This window comes from Onychostoma macrolepis, chromosome 08 (assembly GCF_012432095.1).
Source record: "Onychostoma macrolepis isolate SWU-2019 chromosome 08, ASM1243209v1, whole genome shotgun sequence".
Taxonomy (NCBI): Eukaryota; Metazoa; Chordata; class Actinopteri; order Cypriniformes; family Cyprinidae; genus Onychostoma; species Onychostoma macrolepis.
In genome coordinates this window covers 19,097,726-19,124,400 of record NC_081162.1, presented here as the reverse complement: position 1 = coordinate 19,124,400, position 26,675 = coordinate 19,097,726, and the positions used below count along the sequence as shown (strand labels likewise).

Here is a 26,675-nt window from a genome sequence, read left to right as displayed (position 1 = left end):
GGAACCGTGATGATTTGACGTGTAAAAAGAATCGCTGAATCGTTTTCTTATCCTGTTTTTTGCAGCGGACTGTTCAAAAGAATCGATTCGCGGAAATGAGTCGGACGTCCCGTCACTGCCTCTCATCTGGCGTTCATGGTGGCATATTTCTCTCACATGCTTTTGCCTCATTTGCTATTTTCTCCCATTCTCCCTATTCATTTATCTGTGCTATGTGCTCTCACAAACACGCTCATGGAGCAATGTGTTTTATTTCAAACAGGCAATCATTTTTCTCAGAATAATTAGGCTGAGTGCTGGATTGCATGATATGAATGCTATCCAAACGTTTTGTGGGAAAGGGAAAATACTTAAATATTTAATCCCAAAATGAACTGTTGTATAATGTAGCCTATCTAAAACTGTTCATTTAAAAATAGGCATATTTATTATTTTCTGTAAGTAGATAAACGGCATATTATTAGACAAGTAATCATGATATTCACTTATAACTCAAATGAATCAGATGAATCAGTATCCTCCATTTAGTGTAGTAATGTAAGGTTATTGTGAAAGTGCATTCAGCCTGAAAAGGAATACATTGTTCATGATTGGAAAGTCTGTCAACAAGGACACCTGAAACTTCATAACACCATCAACGGCTTGGCCTTGCTAACAAAAGTCTATAACAGAATACCACCCTTAATACATTCTTTGTTCAATTCACAAGATTTACACTCACATTCTTCCTTAACTCCACTGTGTATTAACACAGCAAGATTAAACATCAAATTCAATTACTCTTTTCAATTCATCATGAATGAGCTTTTCATCTGGGAATAAAGAAAAATAATTCCTTCTGAGTTAAAATTGATGATTGTTGTTTAACAGGTCAAAATACTGCCTTGAAGGTGAATAATACATTCAGAATGTAACAGACTGCAGTCTCCAGTTGCCTGCAGGCAGTGTTTTTTTTCTTTTATTTTTTCCACTGCAAAGACATGACCGCCTCTTTCTCCTCTCATCTAGTCAGGTCAATAGAAGTTTTTTTTTTTTAATTATCAAGGGTTTTGTGAAAGAGGTGGTAATAATAGAGAGAATGAGATACTGTGTGTGTGTGTGTGGGTGTGTGTGTGTGTGTGTGTGTGTGTGGGTGTGTTGCATTCTTTTGCCTGTTTCAGAAATGAATGTGTACTGATTTTCAGGACCATTTTTGTTAGCGTTATGTGCATTTTTTTGTCTAACAATATAAGCAAACATTAAATCAAGAGAAGTAACTGTAAATAAAGCACACAATATTATGACACATTAAATAGCTTGAATACATTAAAAAAAACTGGACAGTGTTATGTCATACAGTTCCCTACCTGTCAAGGTTGGATATTCAAAAATCAAACTTGCCTTAGCCACATTTTTTGATATTATATTTTTTACCCTTAGCCACATTTAACAGCTTTCCCCTTTGTGAATACACATAATTCTGGGTATATCTGACCTTTATGTATAGAATATAAAAGTGTGATTTAAGACATCATAGGCCAAATGTGCTTTCTAGCAACTCATCATTGATTGCCGATTCTAAACAGAGAGAGAAGAAAATGAATGCCCGCAAAAAGACATTATTCAAAATAATAGTTCAACAAGACACAAATTTATTTAGAGAATCCCTGTTGATTAATACACATAAGAGAAAATGAGCAAGATTACTGTGATAGCAGTACACGTGTCTGTTCACCATAATATCTAAATGTATGTCCATCACTTATAACACATTCTTCATCTTTTGTTTATCTTAATAACTTTTGTTTCAATTGAATTACTTTATTACTGTAGGCCTATTATTTAATTTTCTTTTACTTTCTTTTGAAATATGGATATTTAATTGCTTTTAGGCTAGGCTATACTTGGTTATTTGTACAATTTTGTTTTACTTTTTTACACACACACACACACACACAAAAACCCATAGCTATGCAATAGATTCATTTTGATAGTATACTCTAAGAGGAAAAGGTTAAAAAATGAACCTTTTGAGGTTCCTAAGGATTGCAACTGTGGGGGAACCTTAAAGGGTTCATTTCTGAACCTTTTTGAAAAGGTTCTAATTGGAACCTTTACTTAAAGGTGAATTAATGACCCCCATGGGTTCCTTTTTGAACCATTTTTGAACATTTTAAAGCATCCTTTTGTTAATATTTATTATTATTATTATTATGTAATATATTACTATTTATATCCCAATTCACAACACAGACACAACCTGTAGGCTAATTGTCTATGAAATGTTTATTTCATGAATGTTTATAGACCTACAAAATTTAATCAGGACACTACTTTTGAAGCACACTGAAATTTAAATTAAATTTAAATTATGGAAAAAAAAATAGCCTATATAAAAACGATGAGATAAAAAGCAACAGTTAAGACCGGCGGAATAAACTGTTCATCACAACTAAATTTAACTAACTGTTAATGCATTAATATAGGCCGGTTCACTTGTTTCTCACATTCACTGGCAAGCAATTATCACCTAAAAGCCGATATAAACATTACAAATTCCTTCCTGTCTCATATATCTACAAAAAAGGATTTACAAAAGAAGGAATCTTGTTCTGTAATTACACCCCATATCCCGAAACCCGCGTCAGCGGCTTACTATGTTCGTTCCTATCCAGTTAATTCTGACTCCTGACTGCGCATGCGCCAAATCAGGACATTGGGAGTAACGGTGTACGCGTTTGGGTGGAACGGGTAAACAGTTTTTGTTTATTTTTGTTCATCTAATTTAAAGTCGCAGCCTTTTCTAATTATTATATACAACACATATAGCTTCGGGCGCGTCGATGGTTATATTAATTTGTGCCGTTTTTATGTATAAAACCGCATCGACAAGCTTCAGTCGATAGTCATCACGTATAGATTGAATTAACGAACAATTTTGTATGCCTATCATGTTTTTTTTAACGTTTCGAGGCGGGAGCTTTACGTTTCTGTGTAACGTTAGTGAAATAACAATCGTTTTGTGCTTGTCAAAAACGTACCTGTTTTTATTCGTGTGCTGACAATGGTTGACTGTGTCCTGTAACGTTACATGCTAGTAAGCTAACAGTCCTTGAGCCATACAAAATGATTTATGTTTTTGGACAGATTTGTGCTGTTTATTGTGATTTAACATATGGACACCGCTCTGTAGTGTCTTATGCCGTATTCCATCGAGAATATTGCTGTTGTTTTGACTTTGTTTTGAGAAAGTGAAAATGTTTGAGCACAAGTGATATACGTTACTGTAAATGGGTGGTCGTTGATTAAATCTGGTCGTCTGTTCTGTCGTTCCCAAGGTCCAGTTTCCCCCTTTGAAAAGCGGCAGGAATCATGGGAGCCGGTGAGACTTTTTATACTTTATTTCTGCCAGAGACTGTGATATTTTCAAGGATGCCGTTTTGTGTTTCTTGACGTTGCCAAGATATGTAGTGGGTGTGTTTGCTGAGCCAGCTTGTGATCTCATGGATGTCATGTAAAGGTGATGCATCTTTCTGTCAGTAATTTCCCAGTAGTATTAGTCACAGATTGTCAACAAGGGTCTTGACCTAAATAGTGTTTCTAATATTTAATCCATGCCTAATCAGATAATTATGCATCACAATATAGCATCTGTTTTATTTCTCCCACTCTCAATGCTGAGGAACAGTAGACTATTCTTTCACAAGCTCCTTGTTCCTGGGCGGAACCAGCCATTTCAAAGAAATCACTTTGTCGGTCATAGCCCCCCTCCTTGTTTCTTTGCTGTATGCTTATTGTTTGTATCTCCGCCAGTATTCCTGCCAGCAGATGCCGCGCACTCGGTGCTGCGGAGGCTCCCAAGAGCAAACTTCTTCTTGGAGGAGATGAAACAAGGGAACATCCAGCGAGAATGCAGGGAGGAAATCTGCAGTTATGAAGAAGCTAGGGAGGCGTTTGAGAATGATGAGAAAACGGTGAGTTTGGAGTAGATGGGTGCTTATGGGTTTGCATGAACTTGAACATAACTTCCTCTCAGTCATTCCACTCCGTGGTATTTCCTCTAGGCAGGAAGTGAGCATTATCGACAGGAAAGGCTCAGTGGGTACACATTTTCTCAGGCTGGTTAATTATGCGTCATTCAGATTAAGGATGTTTGAGTTGTGTGCTTGTGGGCGTTTACACTGTTTATACAAAATATCAGAACAGTGATAAAGTCAGTATGTTTTTACGGAATGTGTGCACTTGTTGAGTCCAGGGTAGGGTGGATGATTTGGGGGGAAAATATAATTGTGTGGGGGGTTTTCTCTCTCTCTCTCTCTGACGATTGTGATAAAAAAAAAATCACTACAGGTTTGATGTGCTTTTGTAGATATGCACTCAAGCACATTTGACCAAAAATGGTTTTGATAATAATTGTGAATATAATTATTAATATTGTGATGATTATTATTTGTACTAAATAAAAATATTACATGAAATAAAGAAAATCAAGAATTTAAGAAAAATAGTATAACAATAATTTTATTTTATAGTAAAACTTTAAAATTACAATACTAATATATATGACACTCTTTATTTCTTCATTTTCAAATGTTAAACCGTCAAGATTTTATTTTGGTGTAAAACCTCAGAGAGCCTTTCAGCCTCAGGCTTTCAGGCTTCCTTTTGAATCATGAATTTGAATTTGAATTGGAAGAAGAATGTACTAAATTGTAACAAATGTAATACATTCTGGACAATGAAGTATTCTTCCACCCTCGTCCACAAATGTTAATTTAAATAGAAAAACCGAATGCAAATTTCTATAAGGTCTCATTTCAATCTGTCTGTCATTTTCTCTGTCCACTTGTCCTTCAAACTTAAGGGCTTTTTAAACTTTCTTCAAAACTTTTAAACAAGTCAAGATTCAAAGTTTACCTTAACAAACTTTGCTTTACAAGTTAAAAATGTATTTTCACCATTATTTATTTTTTTATTTAATTCATTTATTTATACTTCCTACATTCTGAAATGTTTTGAAATGCAATTCTACATCATGCAAATTCAGGAACTGAATTGTAGTTCTGAAGGCATTTTCAGGTCAGTTCTATGGTGCACAGTCATTGCTTTGTGTTGGTGTGCAAAGTCTTGATTATCGGTCTTGATGACATTGAAGAGGGTGTGGTTTTTGTTTTCAATACAAACGATTTTGTTGTGCTTATTATTTACATTTATCCAGACAATGTCCTTAACTAATTGTGTTTTTCCACCCTTACAAATTGAATGTTATATATTTATGGAATTACAAAAATGCTTTTGTTCAATTTTCCAACTATACAGTCGTCTTTTGCTTTTGATACAAATGACCTTTTTTTTTTTTTTTCATATTGCATTTTGTGCATTCAATATAATTCAATATAGCTACCTGATGTCAATAAAAACACCCTTACAGAGGCGATTCTGGGAGGAGTACCAGCGTGAAAGTAGCCCCAGGCCCGGAGGACTGGAGTCCATCGCCGGTGGCGTTCATTCCCTGTACCTGATCTTACCCCTGCTGCTGGTTTTGCTGCTCATTGCGGCAGTTTCCATCACAGTTTGGAGATGCCACTCACGCAAAAGATCCCAGCAGAGTCCTGCCATTGGGCGCCCACAAAGAGACACAACCCTATCAGTGGTGTCAATGGACCAGTGGGGTCGGGACTACCATCCTGACATCAGTCCTCACTCAGAGATCAGTGCCCACAGTAGCCCCGCCTACCCAGGTGCTGACCTCACACCTGGGCGGGGCAGTCGGGGTGACCCGCCCCCTTCATACGAGGAAGCTGTGGGCCATACAGATATACAGATTGAAGCGGAGCCTCCACCACAATACGAAGACATCATCAGTAACCACGGTAACACTGTTATCATCTCCCAGGGAAAGTGAAGGATCTTCCAGGCATGTTATCCTGCCTCATGTAGGGATGCATTTTGATACCAATGCTGCAAACCCTGTCATTCCTTACTCGCTGTGTCTCTCTTCTCTTTTATAGCTAATGTTTTTGCAGGATGTGAACATGCTTTGGCTGTTTATTTTTTAAGTACTAGAAGTATTTTTTTACAACTTCACTACTACAATTACAGGCTTTTCAACTCCAGCACTAGCATAAGAGCTGAACTTCTTTACTTAATGTAAAGAGAAAACAACTTATGCAATAACATTATTCTTAGTACCGTTACATTGTTAAACATTGAATTGCTTTGATTTCAGAGATGTTCGTAGAACTCATAACAGCATGAATCCTAATCCAAGCCCAAATCCAATGACAAAGTACTGTAATGTCATTAGCCATTCTTCCAAGTTAGCAAGTCCTATGAGTGTCAGAACATCTTAGAAATGAACTGAATATTTGGTCAGTTGTGGCCTCTCATGGGACAACTAAAAAATATAATTGTAAATAATCAGTTTCAGAGGAAAAAAATGCACAATATTTTCAGGAAGTTGTAAAGTTTACTGACATTCTGTACTTCAAGGTTCATTGTAACCTTTATCAATAGCCATCTAAGCTTAGGCTATCTCTATAGAATTGCATAGACGTCACTATGCACTGGACTCACAGCCTCAATGAAATATTGATATTGGGTTGATTTTTCTTTTCCACTAGTTGAGGTGTTAAACACTGTGTTGTTAGATTTGGTTAGCATGTTGGAAACATTTCAGCTAAATGGATAACCATTTGAATTTGCTGATAATACATTGCTGATAACATTGACCAAACAAATTCAATCCTGATTTTATGTAGCATCGTGGTTGTTAATGATGAATCAGACTAAGTGGGCACAAAGTCAACGTGTGTGAGGTTTTGCATTTCGGAAAATACAATACTGAAAGGAATAGTTCGGCCCAAAAATGAAAATTTGCTGAATATTTACTCACTCTCAGTTTATACAAGATGTAGATTAGTTTGTTTCTTCAGTGGAACAGATTTGGAGAAATTTAGCATTACATCACTTGCTCACTGATAGATATTTTGCAGTAAATGGGTGCCGTCAGAATGAGAGACCAAACGGCTGATATAAAAACATCACAATAATCCACATGACTGTAGTCCATCGGTTAACATCTTGCGCAGTGAAAAGCTGCATGTTTGTAAGAAACAAATCCATCATTAAGATGTTTTTAAACCATTGCTTCAGGCCAAAATACCAATCCTCTATCTATAATAAATAAAAATTCCGGTGAAAAATTCTGACGGCACCCTTTGGAGCAATTTATGGTCACAGCCTTGTGAAATGTGTTCTTATTGTGGCCAAGGATTAAACGAGCATATTAAGCGTCCCAAGCTGGGGATTCTAGGACAAGCAAGATGAATTGTCCATTGTGGAGGTAATTAATAAGGAGCAAGAAGCATGCTTTTTGTGTGCAGCTGAGTTGTGCAGGCTCTCTTTTAGATTTGTTTTAGGGTAAATAACTTGTGTTTTGTTTCTCTAACCTCTTAGAGAATGTTGAGAAATAACAATTATGACTGCCTTTACCATGCTGGTTGTTTTTAACTGAATTCTGGTTTATTTTGAATGTGTTGAAGGCTGATTTTACACATGGTTTGATTGTTTGAAACAGTAGTTTGATTCAACCCTTTTGCTTTCACACTGTGGTTTTAGGTCAGAATTGCGGTATGTTTGCATTTACAATGCAAGTGTTAGTGGCAACTTAGTAACGCTAAATAGAGTGTGCTACAAAGCATAACTCTCCTCCCACGACAAATGACTTTTTGCGAACACTTTAACCTGACACCTTTTATTAATGTACATTGTAAAGCATTCTGTATTTTTATAAATAATTGTAACCAAAGTTAAAATGCATTATAATATTTGCAGATTCCTTGTTACATCTAAAATCAGTTGTTTATCATGTGTTTTAATACATCATATTTTCAAAAAGTGTAACAATGAATAGGTAAGTATTGTGGTTACAATTATTCATGAGATCATACAGTGGATTTTAATGTATATGTATATATGCACTTCAGGTAAAGTGTTACTGATTTTTCCTCTTAAAATGTCTCTTCACTGTTATAAAACAATTTAGGATATTTGACACTATCAGGTTGGGCTTGTCTGTGTGTTTAACAGCAAGCAGACACCGTTTACCTCATACCATTTATTCCTGGTTCTTACTCAGAGTCTAGGTTTCACCTCAGGCCCAGCTACAATAAACAAAAACCAGGAGAATTTCAGATTAGGATCAAATTATGGGAACAAGCTGTCCTAGTCCCCTAAAAAATTAGAGGGAAAAATCAACAAGGAAATATTCAGTATTAAATATCAGGAAAGTGTGTGTTTATGGGTCTGTGTGTGTGTGTGTGTGTGTGTGTGTGTGTGGGGTGGGGATATGAAGGAAAGAGAACACAATGGAAAAGTCGACGCATTTGTACTTATTCAGTAACTATGAGTGAATGCACTTTTCAGGGCAGCGACTGCTCTTTGTAAAGAAATATTAATTGATGTGTAAAGGAATATTAATTGATGTGATCTTATATGAAAAAGATGTGATAAATTACTAGAGGAAAAAATGGCAAATGCTGTTTGGTTTGTCGTCTTGGCTTTCTACAGTTTATATTCTTAGTTCATCAACAACATGCTCGGCTGACATAAATATGCAAGAAAATCCATCACCAGCACTAACTCAAGAAAGCTTTGTGAAAATCAAAACAGTTTCACTTTGCCTAAAATTGTTTGTGTTTTTAAAGGTAATGTGAAATAAGACTACCGTCATTTGAAATGCAGTCTGATGATGATACAAGTTTGGCAGACTTTGACTGATGTTGCTGTACATGTGCAGGCTGATATTTCTGTGGCAGTTAAGAGTGATTGTGGTGGTGTTTATTGCTTAAGCCTTACTCAGAGATAGATAATGTGTGTATATATAAATGTATTAAGAACAAATTTAATTTTTTGTAATGATTGAGCTTGACTTTTATTTGTAATAAAAGTTTTTTTGGCCCTCACTCCTCTGACTTAGTTCTTATACACTGAAGTATACATATTTAGAAAAAAAAAACGAAGACAGAATTGATCAAAAGTAACAATGAAGACTTAAAAATAGTTACAAATAATTGTTTCAATGACGGTTTAATTGTATTATTCAAAGAAAAATGTATCATGGTTTCCACAAAAATATTAAGCCGCACAACTGTTCTCAACATTGATAATACAGAGAATTTCTTGAGTAACAAATCATTATATTACAATGATTAATGTTAGTCACAGGAATGCATATTATTGTAAATTGTAATAATTCACATCATTATTGGTAGCATGAGAGACTTTTAAAAGCAAAATATCTGACAAAAAAACAGATGGTAGTGTATGTATGAAGTTTATAAAAATTTGCTAAAAGTCTAATATTATAGCAATATTATTACGTTATGTATAAATGTACAAAGCCTTACAGTATTCCCTTATAAATTTAACAAATCCAAACAGGTTACTAACTTCGGATTTAATGTACTTGCTTTAAAGTTCAGTGTAACTTCAACATACCCATTAATGTTAAAATGCAGCACATTTGCTACCTGAATTACTTTGGACACAAAGTTTGTTCTGCTGCCTTGGAGACATCAGGTGAATATAATTAACCATGCCTAATATAAACTTGAACACAAACCATGCAGTTTTTATATCAGGAAAAGCTAATAATAGCATCTCAGAACTGAATGTTTTTTTAGGTTTATGAACACCTATTGACCAGATTTATCAGTACACCAGATTAAACCACATAGAAAAGCTTTATTTTGTTTCGTAATACACAGAATATCAACATTATAATGTCCTGAGAATACTCCTATTTCTGATTCCTATTTTATTATCAGTATAAAAAAAAATACAAGGATAAAGATATGTTAGCACATGGACACAAAACAACCTTGAAGTGAGGCACAAAAAATTAACAGGGTAAGAAAAGCAATAATGGCATGGGTGCTTGCATCAGCACATGGTAAACATGACCCTTTAGACATACGCGATTAACACATCCATTCAAAAACAGCATACCAAAGCCATTACAGGTTTCGAATACACCAGTAGTCATGATTAAAGCAGTGCAAGCAGAAACAAAGCTGTAACTAAGTAACAGTGTCACAGGAGTAAACACTGCATCTCCAGTGAATCCATACAGCCGATGGCAGTGATAGAGAGTTCATTACAGCCAAACCAGTAATCGTGCAGTGCTGCAGTCAGTCAGCAAAAACAATGAGTCAAATGATGAGAATGTGTCCTGTCTGAGAAGTTGATTTTCTGTTTAGTGAATGTTGTACTTATTGAAGTTGCTGATGTGTTTGGTATCACTGAGCTAATCCAAAGAAAAACCCACCCACCATTTTCACAATTCCCATCCAATAATGGCAATATTGATGACTAGTTAAACTGGTCTTCCTCTCAATCAGATCCATTCTTTAGGGTTCCGTAAGACCTCCAGCATCTTGGCTTCCTTAGTGCCTTTTGTTGGCTCGTGCATGTACTCCCACCTGAAATGAAACATTTATGGCTAGTGAGTTAGTAACATTAAACAATAGATTAACACAATAAAGAGAGTTTAAAAAAGAAAGAAGTTTACTTCAAAACATTACTGTGATTTTTTAAAAGGGTTATATCATGAAGAATTTTCCTTTATTGTTTGAGGTTATCATATGAGCTCATTTTTGGAAATGGTTGTGAAAATCTGTTTGGTGTGGAAAAACATTTACTTGTGTTAAAAGTGGAGCTCAGGTAAAACGTTAAAAAAAAAAAAAATTTTTAAAATGTAACTTTTATTAATTTTTGCAAAATGTTATAATAAAATCTAAAAAGGATACAAAGTACTTTAAAATACAAAGTCCTTTACCTAGCGGTAAGTGGTAGGGACATCAGGATGCTCTCAATGCGAGACCCAGGTGTGGCCAGGCCGAATTTCACCCCTCTGTCATACACTAAATTAAATTCCACATACCTAAGAGACACAAAGAGTTTTGAACATTTGTATATTACAGACATATTATATGACAAACATCAAATTAAACTCAAAAAGCAATTACAAATGTAGTAATAACTATGCTATATATGAAATATAGACTATTGAATATTATTAATATTGAGTTATTTTAGAAACTAGAACTAGACTTAAGACCATCTGAATTCACATAAGACAGTATTTTTATTTTTGTATATAATTTTAAGATATTTCTGTATGTAGGTCTGTATGTTGCTGGCAATATAATATTTTCAATATAATCAATAAATATATATTTTAGTGCTGTCAAATGATTAAATCGCATCCAAAATAAAATATTTTGTTTGCATAATATATGTATGTGTACTGTGTATATTTATTATGTATATATGAATACATACACACAGTATATATTTAGAAAATATTTACATGTATTTACATGTCTATATTTATATTTTACAGTATCTCACAAAAGTGAGTACACCCCTCACATTTTTGTTCATATTTTATTATATCTTTTCATGTGACAACACTGAAGAAATGACACTTTGCTACAATGTAAAGTAGTGAGTGTACAGCTTGTATAACAGTGTAAATTTTCTGTCCCCTCAAAATAACTCAACACACAGCCATTAATGTCTAAACCGCTGGCCACAAAAGTGAGTACACCCCTAAGTGAATGTCCAAATTGGGCCCAATTAGCCATTTTCTCTCCCCGGTGTCATGTGACTCGTTAGTGTTACAAGGTCTCAGGTGTGAATGGGGAGCAGGTGTGTTAAATTTGGTGTTATCGCTCTCACTCTCTCATACTGGTCACTGGAAGTTCAACATGGGACCTCATGGCAAAGAACTCTCTGAGGATCTGAAAAAAAATATTTGTTGCTCTACATAAAGATGGCGTAGGCTATAAGAAGATTGCCAAGAACATGAAACTGAGCTGCAGCACGGTGGCCAAGACCATACAGCGGTTTAACAGGACAGGTTCCACTCAGAACAAGACTCGCCATGGTCGACCAAAGAAGTTGAGTGCATGTGCTCAGCGTCATATCCAGAGGTTGTGTTTGGGAAATAGACGTATGAGTGCTGCTAGCATTGCTGCAGAGTTTGAAGGGGTGGGGGGTCAGCCTGTCAGTGCTCAGACCATACGCCGCATACTGCATCAAATTGGTCTGCATGGCTGTTGTCCCAGAAGGAAGCCTCTTCTAAAGATGATGCACAAGAAAGCCCGCAAACAGTTGCTGAAGACAAGCAAACTAAGGACATGGATTACTGGAACCATGTCCTGTGGTCTGATGAGACCAAGATAAACTTACTTGGTTCAGATTGTGTAAAGTGTGTGTGGCGGCAACCAGATGAGGAGTACAAAGACAAGTGTGTCTTGCCTACAGTCAGGCATGGTGGTGGGAGTGTCATGGTCTGGGGCTGCATGAGTGCTGCCGGCACTGGGGAGCTACAGTTCATTGAGGGAAGCATGAATGCCAACATGTACTGTGACATACTGAAGCAGAGCATGATCAACAGAGCAGTATTCCAACATGATAACGACCCCAAACACTTGCTAAAGAAGCTGAGGGTAAAGGTGATGGACTGGCCAAGCATGTCTCCAGACCTAAACCCTATTGAGCATCTGTGGGGAATCCTCAAACGGAAGGTGGAGGAGCGCAAGTTCTCTAACATCCACCAGCTCTGTGATGTCGTCATGGAGGAGTGGAAGAGGACTCCGGTGGCAACCTGTGAAGCTCTGGTGAACTCCATGCCCAAGAGGGTTAAGGCAGTGCTGGAAAATATTGGTGGCCACACAAAATATTGACACTTTGGGCCCAATTTGGACATTTTCACTTAGGGGTGTACTCACTTTTGTGGGTATATATATATATATATATATATATTTACAAAAATGTGAGGGTGTACTCACTTCTGTGAGATACTGTATATCATAATTTATATTATAAATAAATATATTTAATATATAAAATAACATTTTTCTGAAATATATACATGCATGTTTGTGTGTGTATATATATATATATATATATATATATATATATATATATAATAAATATACACAGTACATATGCATATATTTTGTAAACAAAAACTTTTATTTTGGATGTGATTAATTGTTTGATAGCATTAATATATTTATATACACATTACTGTTCAAAAGTTTGGGGCTTTTTAAAATGTTTTTGAAAGCAATGTCTTATGTTCACCAAGGCTGCATTTATTTGATTAAAACACAATAAAATAGTACAGTTGTGAAATATTACAATTAGAATTTTGATGTTTTTAATTTGGGGTGTCAACGTTAACGCATGCGATTCATATTTTTTTAATCGCAGATTAATCGTTTGATAAGGTTTGACCCCAACTTCTTCCCGTCATCGCAGCGCGGAAGGTTATCTATCATTGTGTGATGAGGGTACAGAGAACCAGTGTTGCCAGGGTAACGGCACAAGTGGTTTATTTTGAAAATACAGTTGCGGGAAAAATGACAGAGCGGGTTGCGGTTTTTTGGGCTACTTTTTTAATGTACCGCGGCCGCCCAAAGTGTATATAGACAAATAAAAATAAAAATAGATAATTTTACTAATGTGTATTATACTTGTAATGTATAACTAATGTATAACTAACCTGGCGACTTAAGAACGGAGAGGCGGTTAACATCACAAACAACGTGAGTTTCAGCAGAGCAGCAGAAATAAACATGACAACAGCCACTATAGATTATATAAGATAATAAACACACGATTACGATAGATATGGTCTGTATGTGATTTTCTTGAGATTGAATGTGTACATCTGAAATGCTAATTTGTGCAGCGATATAAAAGGCTATAAATAGCATATTTTAACAACAGTAAACGACCAAATTCCACACGTGAACGCAAAAGGAAGTTATTACAAACACTCGATGGTGGTTTGAAGTGAGTTCTGAGTAAAGTTGTACTATTAATATTGTCTTATGTAGCATGATGCTAATGTTAGCTCTAATGCAGCTGCAGAACAGGTCCAATTCTTCTTCATAATGCATTTTGTCATAATACTTCACATAAGGTCGCAAGAAATGTTTTGTTGTATTTATTTAGAAATACTTTTGATAATAGTTGGGTAAATGTATACTGGGGTTGAAGCGATGTGGCTTGGTAAACGTTTTATTGCCAGTTTAAAGGCTGATAATGGCTGAATAAAAACAAAAGAATAATGATAAAAGAATAATAAGGATTATGTCATATCTGGCGGAAGTGTGAAAGGTTCTGTTTCCTTAAACTAGTTTGTCATACATTTCTTTTTCAACACATTTACAGGTAAATCCTAGTATTTTAAATTTGCGATTAATCATGATTAATCACAGTCCACGACTGTGATTAACGTGATTAAAATTTGTAATTGATTGACAGCACTATTTTTAATATATTTCAAAATATAACTGACCCCTATAATTGCAAACCTGCATTTTCATATCTATTACTTCAGTGTCATATTGTCCTTCAGAAATGATTGTAATAAGCCGATTTGATGCACAAGAAACATTTCTTCTTATTATATTGAAAACAGTTGTGCTTCTCAGTATTTTTGTGGAAATCCTGGTACTTTTTTCAGGATTTGTTGATTAATAGAAAGTTAAAAAACAGCATTTATTTTAAATAGAATTCTTTTTGTAACAATGGAAGTCTTTACTGTCACTTTTGATCAATTTGATGCATCTTTGTATATATTTAAATCACTTACATATATATATATATATAAAATCACTCTACATCAGTTTAGACTCCCTCTTTAACCAACCTGCCTCTCCTGACTTGTTGCCAGTCCTTCTCCTCAGGGGTAAAGGAGTCGTTTAGATGTTTGTTTACAATGGGCAGGTAACAAGGCACCACAGTCTTAGCGCAGCTCTTCACAAAATTAAAGACCTCCTCCTGATTAGGGGAATCCAAATCATCAAAAAAGATCCCACCAATGCCTCTCGTCTCCCCTCGGTGACGGATGTAGAAGTAATTGTCACACCTTGAGGAAAAAAGAAAATATACAAGTGCTAATTTAATATTTAAGGAGAAAATCTATTTAATCACAGATTTAATCAAATTAATTTTAAAAAAATTATAAAATATCAAAATTAAGTACTAGCAATCAAAGATTTTAAAGACTTTGTCTTTTGAATGAGCATCTGTCTCATTCATGATAAACTGAAAAGAAAATTAAAGGGATGTCTTAAAACAAAAGTGTTGACTCACAAAAAACAACACAAAACAATAGCTGCTGCAAATAATGGGAAATCTTATCATTGCTGAACAGTTAAAATCCACCCAGGAGATAAAACGCTCATCCACCACACGCATCCTCACACCCATAACAGCTGTAACACACCCCGTTCAAACTACACACAACCGTAATGAGATTCCTACCACTTTTTGAAGTCTGGGTAATACTTAGGATGGTGCTTGTCACATGCTTCCTTCAGAGTCTTGTGGAAATGGGCGGCATCTTCCAAATCAACATAAACAGGAGTGAGATCCGTTCCTCCACCAAACCACCACTGCTTTGTGCCTGTGACAAGGAGTGAGATGAGTAGAGAACGTGATGGGTGGTGGTCACAGATAGCAACATCTCTCTTCTCACAGCCTCGAATGACTTGGCAAGAACACTCACCGTCTGCTTCCTCAATCTCAAAGTATCTGTAGTTGAAGTGCACTGTGGGAATGTGGGGGTTTTTTGGGTGTATGACTGAACTCACGCCCATGGCACAGAACGGCAGCTTCCCTGGAACACAGAGATAATGCTAAACGGTAAAAACAATAAATTAAGCATCAAGTCACGTCCTCTCAATCACCCTCAATTCCATGAGGCATGACAAATCTTCACAGTAAACGCCTTAAGACCACTAATTCCAAAATTAAAAACTAGAAGTAGAACTAAAGATATAAGGAACTGGTTTCAGTCACACTCTGCATTCACCTAGAAATAGGAAGTCAGTCTCTCACCATCTTTCCCTTTCAGAACTTTTCCACGGCTGCGCATTTGCTTGGCGGCCTCTTCAGTAAGGTTCCCAAACACCACGGACACGTTCACACCTGCTTTTTCAAAAACCTTCCCATCTTGCATCACACAGCTTATGCCACCACCACCTTTATTAGACACAAGAGAAACATGCAATCGGTTTTGTTACAATGTAACTCCAGCAAAAATCTTTTAGCTAAAATTTAATGAATGAATGTTTCTGTTTTTTAGCTTAAAGCAAAATCTAAATTTTTCCAACGCCTTGTTGGGAATCACTGATCTATGGAAAAATTTACTTTATATAGCAGATTGTTATATTATATAATCATAAAGCACACATTTTTGTCACAATGACAGCTTAATAATAATTAGAATGCAACAATAAAAACCTAAGATGCATTACGAATAGTCAATTAAGTCAAAATGAAATGTTTTGAAATAAGCCTGACACTTTACCAATTACGTTTTAAAAGGAACATTTGGAAAGTGTTTTTTTTTTTTATTTTTTATAAGCTATGGAAGTCCATTTCTGATTTTGATGTTGGATGACAAAATCACCTTATAAAATTCATAGAGAGATGGTAGAGTGCATCATATAGGTGCATAGTACGTCATCTGGGACAACTTATTCGGCATAATTAAGAAATAAAAAAGTAGAAATTATGAAAACTGTTAAAATTAAGACAAACAGTTATGACATAAAAATGAGACATAAATAACGAGATAAAAAGTAGAAATTATAACAAATAAATCATCATGACAGAGTCAAAATTATTAGATAGAGTGATAATTGACAGAAAAAGTTGAAATTATGAGATAAATAGTCATAATTGTGACACAATTAAGTCACAATTATGATAAAAGGCCGAAATTATTATATATAAAGTCAAAGTTATGTTATAAAAACGTATACATCTACCAAAATGTAAACTTTTATTTATTTATTTATTTTTTAACAAAACATTATGTTAAATAATAACATATTATTATTTCCACTTATGTTGTGGAAATGGCCCCCCATATACCTGTAATAGACCCAAACATAAATTAGACTTTGGACCACCATGTTTGCTCTACTTTATCTAAGCCTTGTGTTGTGTGCCACTAGTTATGTTATGGTAAATATATTTTGTTTTATTTATAGCATCACTGAAAATGTTTTTAAATGAAACACACATGAGCAGCAGAAATGAGCTAACCTTCCTTCCTACTCCATCTGTCCACCATGAACGAGCCTCCATCCACCTCCTCAAGAGCTCTACAGAATGCAGCTTGTGTCTCCATGATGAGCATCTCCATTCTCGCAGACATCGCGTCTTTCCTCTGCTCTAAGACCTTGATGTCAGTGACTGGTAGAGACATGAACGACTTGCATCTCTCCCGTATAGTCCCTTCTTCTTCTTCAATTCTGGGTATCTTCGTTGCCATCTCGGCCCGCTGAAAGTGACTTACACCTGCCGTCAGAACCCCGGTGACAGCTGCTGCCCCAGCAGCCAAAAATACACCTTTACCGTACCGTCCGAGTGAGATCCTCCCCGGCGATGCTTGAGACATCTGTCTCGTTGCTGCTCTTATGAATGACCATTTCCCTCCCGGAAGAAAGGCACATTTACGGAGGGTAGAGTAACGGACTACGAAAGAGTGGAAATCAGCTGTACCATGCGCAGAGCGGGACACTTGGCACAGTCTTGCTATTGATCTCGCTGAGCTGTTTATTGTGCACAGAGCTATAGAAGTCATTTTGTCTACTGAGCGACAACAACTGTATCGGTCCACGAACTGCCAGTTGATAAGAAGATCATAAATGGGTGTAAAGTAACTATATGCAGTTTTGCACGTAGCTTCTTCAACAGTTCTGCCAGTGGAGGCGTGTCGTGACTTTTATATGCGGGTCGAGGTGTATTATGGGAAATCGAGTTTTTCCTCCTATGAACTGTGTTTTATTTAATCTAGTAGGGACTACATTTACCATAAACGTGAAAATACGAGCTATTCGTGGTACTTCCGAGATAATAAAAAGAAGAGATCTTTTAATAATGTAGTGCCAGGACCTTAAAGTTATTATTCACACTCTGTCCTGTTATAAATAGCTTTTAAATATTATTAACAGTATTATAATATTAATGCACAATCATTTTTGTCTTTGTACTAGTTTTGTTGACAAGATTTTTTACAAGAAAGTGAAATCCAGGTAAGCGTTAGGGTAGGCAAAACTTTATTGGCATGGTTGTTAAAAATTCGAATATTGCCAAAGCATATAATAAAGTACAATTAATAGACGTAGAAAATTATTTCTTTGCTTACGTCACCTTATTTAAGGAAATAAACTTTAATTGTTTATTCATAACGATTTTGCCAAAGTATCCTTTGTTGTATCTTATTTGTTTTTTCCACTAACTGTATCACAGATAAAATCTGGCTGGATCTCCCTTCTACATTTACAAATAGTCTGCGCATGCGCGCGCTGCCACGACAGGCCGTGTTGTGCGTCTCTATGGCAACACCTGTTACATGCTACTTTGAAGCTGAGGCCAGCAGAGGATTAGAGCGACCTGCTCTCTAATGTGCAGGTGCGCGTAGAGACCAGATCTCTAGAATAAATAGGCCGGCTAATGAATTACCATTCACTATTTTTTGCACTTAACGCGAGGCAACACCATACTAAAGTTTTGAAGGTAAGCTGCATACATTTTCAGGCGCGGGAAAGTAATAAAGCTGAATTCTAAAACCAGACGATAGGTTAACTATATCATGCAATGACAAGACCACCAGGTTTTGTGTTGTAATATTAGCCTTAATGCTCGTTAAAATGTTATTTTATCACAGAAATTTCACATTCAAATTATTAAGGCATTGCAGTGCATTTAGTGGAATGGCCATATGTGGCATTTACAACATGAAATATAAAGTCCCTCTTTAAATATGTAAGCTGCGTCTGCAAAGTTTGAGTTAAAAACAGTAAAAAAATAAATAAATAAAGAAAGAAGAATGAATAACAATTTAGAATTACAAATGAGATTTTTTTATTGAACAGCAATGTAGAATATTGTCACTGTAGACCAGTGTTATTTTAGTATCACTGAGATACTATTTGTTTTATTAATACTTTATTTAAATTAACATTTTAATAATTTAGTTGTGTGTTTTTGTCATTTTTATGATTATTTTATTTTTTAAGTTAGTTTTTATTTAGTTTGAGTTCTTTTTAATAGTCTACATGAATTTAAATCAAGTTATTATATTTGAATTAACGAATTTATTAAAGGTTTTAGTTTTAGTTAACTATAATAACCTTTGCTCATTATGGATCAGTTGCTGCTCATTTGGATCAGTTTCCATGTCTACGCTCCTGTGTTTCGCTTTCTGAAACTCTCTGACATCAAATTTATGAGACTCCAAACGATTTGAATCTAAAGCCCTAATGCATTTGCATATTATTTATTACATAACCCTAGCTACAACCAAGTGTGTTGTACATTTATACAATATGTCTTTCTATACGTCACCTATATAATTGTAATTGCTTTTATGTAACTAAATTAAAGTGAGAATTAAGGATGATCAATAAATCGGTCTAAATAAAATCTAGCATTCATTAATAAATGGGCAAATAATTATTTCAAATATTATATTACATATTTTATTCATATTTATAATCATTTACATCCAAAAACAGATCATTTTAATTAAATTAAAATGGTTCTATCTTCATTGTTTGGAAACAGAAGGGAGATGTTTTTTTCTATGTGCTCCATTTTTCGTTTGCTGTGTCTTAGAAGAAAGTGAAGAGAAAATGAGTGATTCTGCAGTCCAGAACACTTCAGATGAGTATGAGGATGACTTTGAGAAAGACCTGGACTGGCTAATCAGTGAGGAGAGCAAGAGTCAGGAACAGGTAGGTGAGTGAATGTGCAATGATGGCAGAAACAGGTTCATATCTCTGAGACAGTCTTCTGGTGTGTGGTATTCCATTACACAGACGCTGTACCTGTGTGTGTGAAATCAACCCCACTGACACAGATCCATACACACTTTCACTCACCCAGAGAACTATGTCTCATGGCCCTGCATTATTCAACACATACGCTCTATGTATCTGATTTAGCCTTTAGAAAACATGCACTCCTTAAAGGGATAGTTCAACTAAAAATGAAAATTCTGTCATCGTTGAGTTTCTTTCTTCTGCTTGAACACAAAAGAAGATATTTTGAAGAATGCAGGTAACCAAAAAGTTTCTAGTCCCCACTGATAAAATCTTTATCTTTACCATTGATTGCCATAGTATTTCCCCCCCATACTATGTTAGTCAATGGGGATATACACTGAACAAAATTATAAACGCAACACTTTTGTTTTTGCCCCCATTTTTCATGAGCTGAACTCAAAGATCTAAGACTTTTTCTATGTACACAAAAGGCCTATTTCTCTCAAATATTGTTCACAAATCTGTCTAAATCTGTGTTAGTGAGCACTTCTCCTTTGCCGAGATACTCCATCCACCTCACAGGTGTGGCATATCAAGATGCTGATTAGACAGCATGATTATTGCACAGGTGTGCCTTAGGCACTCTAAAATGTGCAGTTTTACTGTATTGGGGGGGGTCCTGGGGGGTCCGAAAACCATTCAGTATCTGGTGTGACCACCATTTGCCTCACGCAGTGCAACACATCTTCTTCACATAGAGTTGATCAGGTTGTTGATTGTGGCCTGTGGAATGTTGGTTCACTCCTCTTCAATGGCTGTGCGAAGTTGCTGGATATTGGCAGGAACTGGAACACGCTGTCGTATACGCTGATCCAGAGCATCCCAAACATGCTCAATGGGTGACATGTCTGGTGAGTATGCTGGCCATGCAAGAACTGGGATGTTTTCAGCTTCCAGGAATTGTGTACAGATCCTTGCAACACTGGGCCGTGCATTATCATGCTGCAACATGAGGTGATGGTCGTGGATGAATGGCACAACAATGGGCCTCAGGATCTCGTCACGGTATCTCTGTCCATTCAAAATGCCATCAATAAAATGCACCTGTGTTCGTTGTCCATAACATACGCCTGCCCATACCATAACCCCACCACCACCATGGGCCACTCGATCCACAACATTGACATCAGCAAACCGCTCACCCACACGACGCCATACACGCTGTCTGCAATCTGCCCTGTACAGTGAAAACCGGGATTCATCCGTGAAAAGAACACCTCTCCAAAGTGCCAGACGCCATCGAATGTGAGCATTTGCCCACTCAAGTCGGTTACAATGACGAACTGCAGTCAGGTCGAGACCCCGATGAGGACGACGAGCATGCAGATGAGCTTCCCTGAGACGGTTTCTGACAGTTTGTGCAGAAATTCTTTGGTTATGCAAACGATTGTTAGATTGACGATCTTGGAGGTGAAGATGCTGGATGTGGAGGTCCTGGGCTGGTGTGGTTACACGTGGTCTGCGGTTGTGAGGCCGGTTGGATGTACTGCCAAATTCTCTGAAAAACCCTTTGGAGACGGCATATGGTAGAGAAATGAACATTCAATTCACGGGAAACAGCTCTGGTGGACATTCCTGCAGTCAGCATGCCAATTGCACGCTCCCTTAAAACTTGTGACATCTGTGGCATTGTGCTGTGTGATAAAACTGCACATTTTAGAGTGGCCTTTTATTGTGGCCAGCCTAAGGCACACCTGTGCAATAATCATGCTGTCTAATCACCTGTGAGGTGGATGGAGTATCTCGGCAAAGGAGAAGTGCTCACTAACACAGATTTAGACAGATTTGTGAACAATATTTGAGAGAAATAGGCCTTTTGTGTACATAGAAAAAGTCTTAGATCTTTGAGTTCAGCTCATGAAAAATGGGGGCAAAAACAAAAGTGTTGCATTTATAATTTTGTTCAGTGCATATATATATATATAAAATTAAAAGAGGTTTGAACAACCTGAGGGTGAGTAAATAATGACAGAATCTTATGTCTTGGCTAAACTACACCTTTAACACACACAATTTCATACTCCTTTTACTGTGGTTTTCTCAATCTGAACATGTTATTTTCTCCAACAAAGGATCCTGATGAGGATGACATTGAAGCTCAGATAGACAAAGAGCTTGAAGAAGATGAGCATAAAGATGTACACAAACGCAAGGAAATGGCTGATGAAGAAGCAGATGAAAGGTGGCCAACGCCCATGGAGCCATTAGAGGGTGTGTTAGATCCTGACAGGGATGACCTTGTAACCTCTCCACATTTACAGAGCGATGAAGAGCTCGATGAAGAAAAGAAATATATTTTGGAAAAGATCCAAGAGGCTAACAAACAACTCCAGGACCAGGATCCTCCAGACCATAGCCGGCGCAGACGGCTGCAGTTTAAAGACACTCTGGTTGACCTGGTGGTGCCTGCACAAGAGTTTGATGCTCAAGAGAGCAACAGTGCCTCCTATAGGGACTTAGAGGAAGAGCAAGAGGTGTCCGGACAAATGCAGAGACTGAAGATCTCTCCGAAAGAGGAGAGCAAGATTCAAGAACCTGAGGATGAACATAATGAGGGAGTGAAGGAGGGACGGGTTTTGATTGAAAAAGATGGAAAGTTTGATCTAGTGAGTCTAAAGGAGGTGGAAAGTCAGGGATTGCTTCCTCCCTTGCCGGTTTCTCACAGCGACAATCAGCGAGCATTTTCACGGCAAAGTGAGTCTGGTCTCCATCTCGGCAAGAGTCCTGTCTCCTCACCGAGGCAAAATTCTATCTCACCTTTTCCCCCTGGCACTGAGACTCTATATATCCCCAAACCTCCACCGAAGCACCGAAATAGACCCAGTTCTGCCAGACCGTCCCAAAGGGGAACCTGGGTTCATGGCAACAAGCGCAGGGTCCAGTCTGCAAATGGAGCTCCTTCACATGCCACTTTCACTCTTTCACCACAGCAGAAAGAATTACTGGCCAAACTTCAGCAGCAGAGAGAGAGGCAAGCGAAAGAGGTGTGATGTGGTTTTAATATCAGTTTAATATCAGTTTCTGTTGTAATATATAAAAACTGATGTAATTTCATGTTTTTGTTCTGTCTTTCTTTCTGTTTCTTCTGTTACTTTTCAGGATGAGCTGAAGAAAAAAGAGGAAGAGGAACAGAAGCGTCAGGAGAATGAGATAGCCTTCCGATCATGGCTTATGAGGAAGAGAGAACAGCTGCTGGAGGAGAGGAGAGTTCAGAAAGCCCAGGAAATGGAAAGGATGAACGGCAGGGTATGTCCACCAGGGGGAGCCGTTTAACCAGTAATTATGATGCCAGGCCATGTGCTATGTAAATATATATATATATATATATATATATATATATTAGTGCTGTCAATCGATTAAAAAAATGTAATCGCGTTAATCACAGTCGTGATTATCATGATTAATCACAAATTTAAAATACTAGGATTTACCTGTAAATGTGTTGAAAAAGAAATGCATGACAAACTAGTTGAAGGAAACAGAACCTTTCACACTTCCGCCAGGAACGAGACATAATCCTTATTATTCTTTTGTTTTCATTCAAGAAAATCACATACAGACCATATCTATCGTAATCGTGTGTTTATTATCTTATATAAGCTATAGTGGCTGTTGTCATGTTTATTTCTGCCTGTGTAAAAGCCTTAACATGTATGCTCTGCTGAAACTCACGTTGTTTGATGTTACAACCGCTTCTCTGTTCTTAAGTTGCCAGGGATACATTCCAAGTATAATACACATTAGTAAAAGGATCTATTTTGATAGATAACCTTCCACGCTGCGATGACGGGAAGAAGTTGGGGTCAAACCTTATCAAACGATTAATCTGCGTGAAAAAAATAAAATAAATACTAATATTGCAAAATTACAATAACTGTTATATGTTTTAATATATTTTAAAATGTAATTTATTCCTGTCATGGCAAAGCTGATGTTTCTTGTTATCATAATAATAATATTTCCTATTATTATCAGTGTTGAAAACATTGTGCCACTAAATAGTTTGTGGAAACAATTTCAGAATTCTTTCATTTGTAGAAAGTTCAAAAGAACAGCATTTATTTATTTATTATATATATATATATATATATATATATATATACCGTCATGGCCAAAAATATCAGCACCCTTGGTAAATATGATCAAAGAAGGCTGTGAAAATCAATCTGCATTGTTAATCCTTTTGATCTTTTATTTAAAAAATTCACAAAAATCTAACCTTTCATTGAATAATAAGAATTTAAAATAGGGGGAAATATCGTTATGAAATAAATGCTTTTCTCAAATTCACGTTGGACACAATTATTGGCACCCCTAGGAATTATTATGAGTAAAATATCTCTGAAGTGTATTCCCATTCATACTCACAATTTTGAGCACTCCAGGGTGATTATAAACATGAAATTATCCAGCCATGGCTTCCTGTTTCACAGAAATATAAATAGGAGGGAAAACAAAGCCCAAATTCCCTTAATCATCCATCACAATGAGAAAAAACAAAGAATATATTTCTGATGTGCAGCAAAAGATAATTGAGCTTCACAAATTAGTGAAGTGGCTTTAAGAAAAGAGCTAGAGCAGTGAAAATTCCCATTTCCACCATCAGGGCAATAATTAAGAATTTACAATCAACATAAAATGTTACGAAACTGCCTGGAAGAGGATGTGTGTCTATATCGTCCTAATGCACGGTGAGCAGGAGAGTTTGAGTGGCTATAGACTCTCCAAGGACCACAGCTGGAGAATTGCAGAAAATAGTTGAGTCTTGGGGTCAGAAAACCGTAAAAATAAAAAGTCAAACAGCACCTTCATCACCACATGTTGTTTGGGAGGGTTTCAAGAAAAATTCTCCTAGCTCATCTAAAAACAAACTCAAGCATATTCAGTTATCAGACACGACTGAACTTCAAATGGGACTGGCTTCTATGGTCAGATGAAACTAAAAAAATTAGCTTTTTAGCAGCAAACACTCAAGATGGGTTTGGTGAACACAGGGATAAAAAGTACCCCATGTGTACAATGAAATATACTGCTGTATTTTTGATGTTGTGGGCCTATATTTCTGCTGGAGGTCCTGGACATCTTGTTTAGACACGTATTTTTACACACAATTTAATATAATTGACTTTTGACTTTATGGCATTAAACAGACTAATAAACTGCTTTTGTCGTTTTGCCAGAGGGACTGTGGTGACCCAGAGGAAGCCTTTAAAAATTGGCTCCAGAAAAAACAGGAACAGCAGTTCAAAGACAAGCAGATAGAGGAGATGAAGAGACTGGAAAAGGAGAGCGGCTTTTGCCTGCACAGCCGAGAGGAGAGTGAGAAGGCCTTCAGACAGTGAGTTTAGCACCATATATTGCTCTTATAAAATCAGGAAACAGAAGGAGAATTTTATTTAAATTCAATGTGAAAGCATTTCCCTCTTGCTCTGTTGTGCAATAGGTGGCTGAAACGAAAGCGTACAGAGAAAAGAGCAGAACAGCAGGCAGCTCGAGAGCGCTCACGCAGACTCATGCTGGAAGAGCGCAGAGCAAGACGCATGCATGACCTCCACTGCACTGTCAATGAGATCAAACCCTTCCGATTCAGTGACCCCTATGGATACCGCTACTGATCACCTCATAATATACACTCATGACCATTGTTACCACCAGGATCTGAACTGAAGGTCCTCCAGTTCAGCAATCACTCTGGTTACTGCTTCAAGAGACACCTATTCATCTGTATCTATGGTTACTGTTCTGTTGAGCTTCTCAAAGTTCTGTTGTCTCATCTCCATGATACAGTGGATGAAAGAACATGTGGTTAGGAGCACAAACGGGAGCTCTCCTTTATTAATTTTCCATTCATCCTTTTTTAATATACAGAGATCAAACAGGTGCTCGAGTGGATATCCCTGTTCCAACAGCTTTAGGCACTTAAAATAATTGCTACTCCAAGATGATTTAATGGAGTTTTGCATAACTGCTGAATCACCGGATATTCTCATTTTTTGTTTATCTGGCCGTCCTGTAGACTTGTCACGTGTCCACTGTGGGCATTAGTGTGCTACACAGCTACTGCAGTCTGCAGGAACAATATTAATGCAGCAGTTCAGGCCCAAAGCTACAGTTCAATGATCTGTATGTGGGTAGTTGACTTAAAATGCTTTGGAAAATGTTTATACTTTATCTAAAACTATTTTAAACAGCATTTCTTTAATCATTATTTTTACATGCATCTTTTATGGCCTCATTTTAACTTAGAAACTAAATGGAATATATTTACTTTTAAAATATATTTAATAATTACAGGATCATTAAAAAATCTTGTGTTAAAAAAGTGTTTAAAATAATGAAAACGTTAAAAATAGATATACGATTTGCCTTATTCATTCAAACAAATTAAAACTGAATGTTGATGAAAATTCATAGGCAGGCATTATAAAGAGTTGGTCCTTGTCTAATGTGCATCATTCTGTGTTTGTGAAGTTTTTTTTTTTTTTTATATTGTACTTAAGGTAAATGTTTCACATATTTACAGAAATCAAGACATCTAAAAATAAAAACAGTTTTGAACATTATCATTAATCCCACAAGAATCCCAAAACCCTACTCAAAATAGAAGAATAAATAAAAAATAAATAAAATAAAAAAGCCTCGAAACATCATTGTATGCACACTACCAAACAAAAGTTTGGAATATTTAAGACTTAATTTTTTTGCTGAAAAATCAGTAATATTGTGAAATATTAGTTTCTTACAATTTACAAGAATGCAATTTATTTA

The 26,675-nt window shown here is 36.4% G+C and overlaps 3 protein-coding genes across 8 annotated transcripts; 2 read left to right on the top strand and 1 right to left on the bottom strand.

Moving 5' to 3' along the window:
- Positions 1-2,620: 2,620 nt before the first annotated feature.
- Positions 2,621-8,945, top strand: prrg1 (proline rich Gla (G-carboxyglutamic acid) 1). 3 transcript variants are annotated; one of them, XM_058784118.1, is made up of 4 exons: positions 2,621-2,730; positions 3,318-3,361; positions 3,793-3,953; positions 5,411-8,945. In XM_058784118.1, exons 2-4 carry the CDS (start codon positions 3,352-3,354, stop codon positions 5,882-5,884), a joined length of 645 nt encoding a protein of 214 aa, XP_058640101.1. In that variant the 5' UTR covers positions 2,621-2,730; positions 3,318-3,351; the 3' UTR covers positions 5,885-8,945. The 3 variants fall into 3 exon arrangements, with proteins under 3 accessions (XP_058640101.1, XP_058640102.1, XP_058640099.1); XM_058784119.1 differs by lacking the exon at positions 2,621-2,730 and adding an exon at positions 2,777-3,076; XM_058784116.1 differs by lacking the exon at positions 2,621-2,730 and having other exon boundaries at positions 3,361-3,499.
- On the bottom strand, positions 7,588-17,806 carry cpox (coproporphyrinogen oxidase). Its single transcript, XM_058784113.1, has 7 exons — positions 17,122-17,806; positions 15,907-16,050; positions 15,575-15,685; positions 15,331-15,472; positions 14,714-14,932; positions 10,820-10,924; positions 7,588-10,463 (listed from the first exon to the last, which is right to left on the bottom strand). Exons 1-7 carry the CDS (start codon positions 17,660-17,662, stop codon positions 10,379-10,381), a joined length of 1,347 nt encoding a protein of 448 aa, XP_058640096.1. The 5' UTR covers positions 17,663-17,806; the 3' UTR covers positions 7,588-10,378.
- Positions 17,807-18,037: 231 nt separating this feature from the next.
- ccdc181 (coiled-coil domain containing 181) lies at positions 18,038-26,539 on the top strand. 4 transcript variants are annotated; one of them, XM_058784108.1, is made up of 7 exons: positions 18,038-18,113; positions 18,331-18,597; positions 19,699-19,817; positions 21,980-22,891; positions 23,007-23,153; positions 25,088-25,245; positions 25,351-26,539. In XM_058784108.1, exons 3-7 carry the CDS (start codon positions 19,716-19,718, stop codon positions 25,520-25,522), a joined length of 1,491 nt encoding a protein of 496 aa, XP_058640091.1. In that variant the 5' UTR covers positions 18,038-18,113; positions 18,331-18,597; positions 19,699-19,715; the 3' UTR covers positions 25,523-26,539. The 4 variants fall into 4 exon arrangements, with proteins under 4 accessions (XP_058640091.1, XP_058640093.1, XP_058640092.1 ...); XM_058784110.1 differs by lacking the exon at positions 18,038-18,113 and having other exon boundaries at positions 18,291-18,492; XM_058784109.1 differs by lacking the exon at positions 18,038-18,113 and having other exon boundaries at positions 18,291-18,597; positions 19,702-19,817.
- The last annotated feature ends 136 nt before the right edge of the window (positions 26,540-26,675 follow it).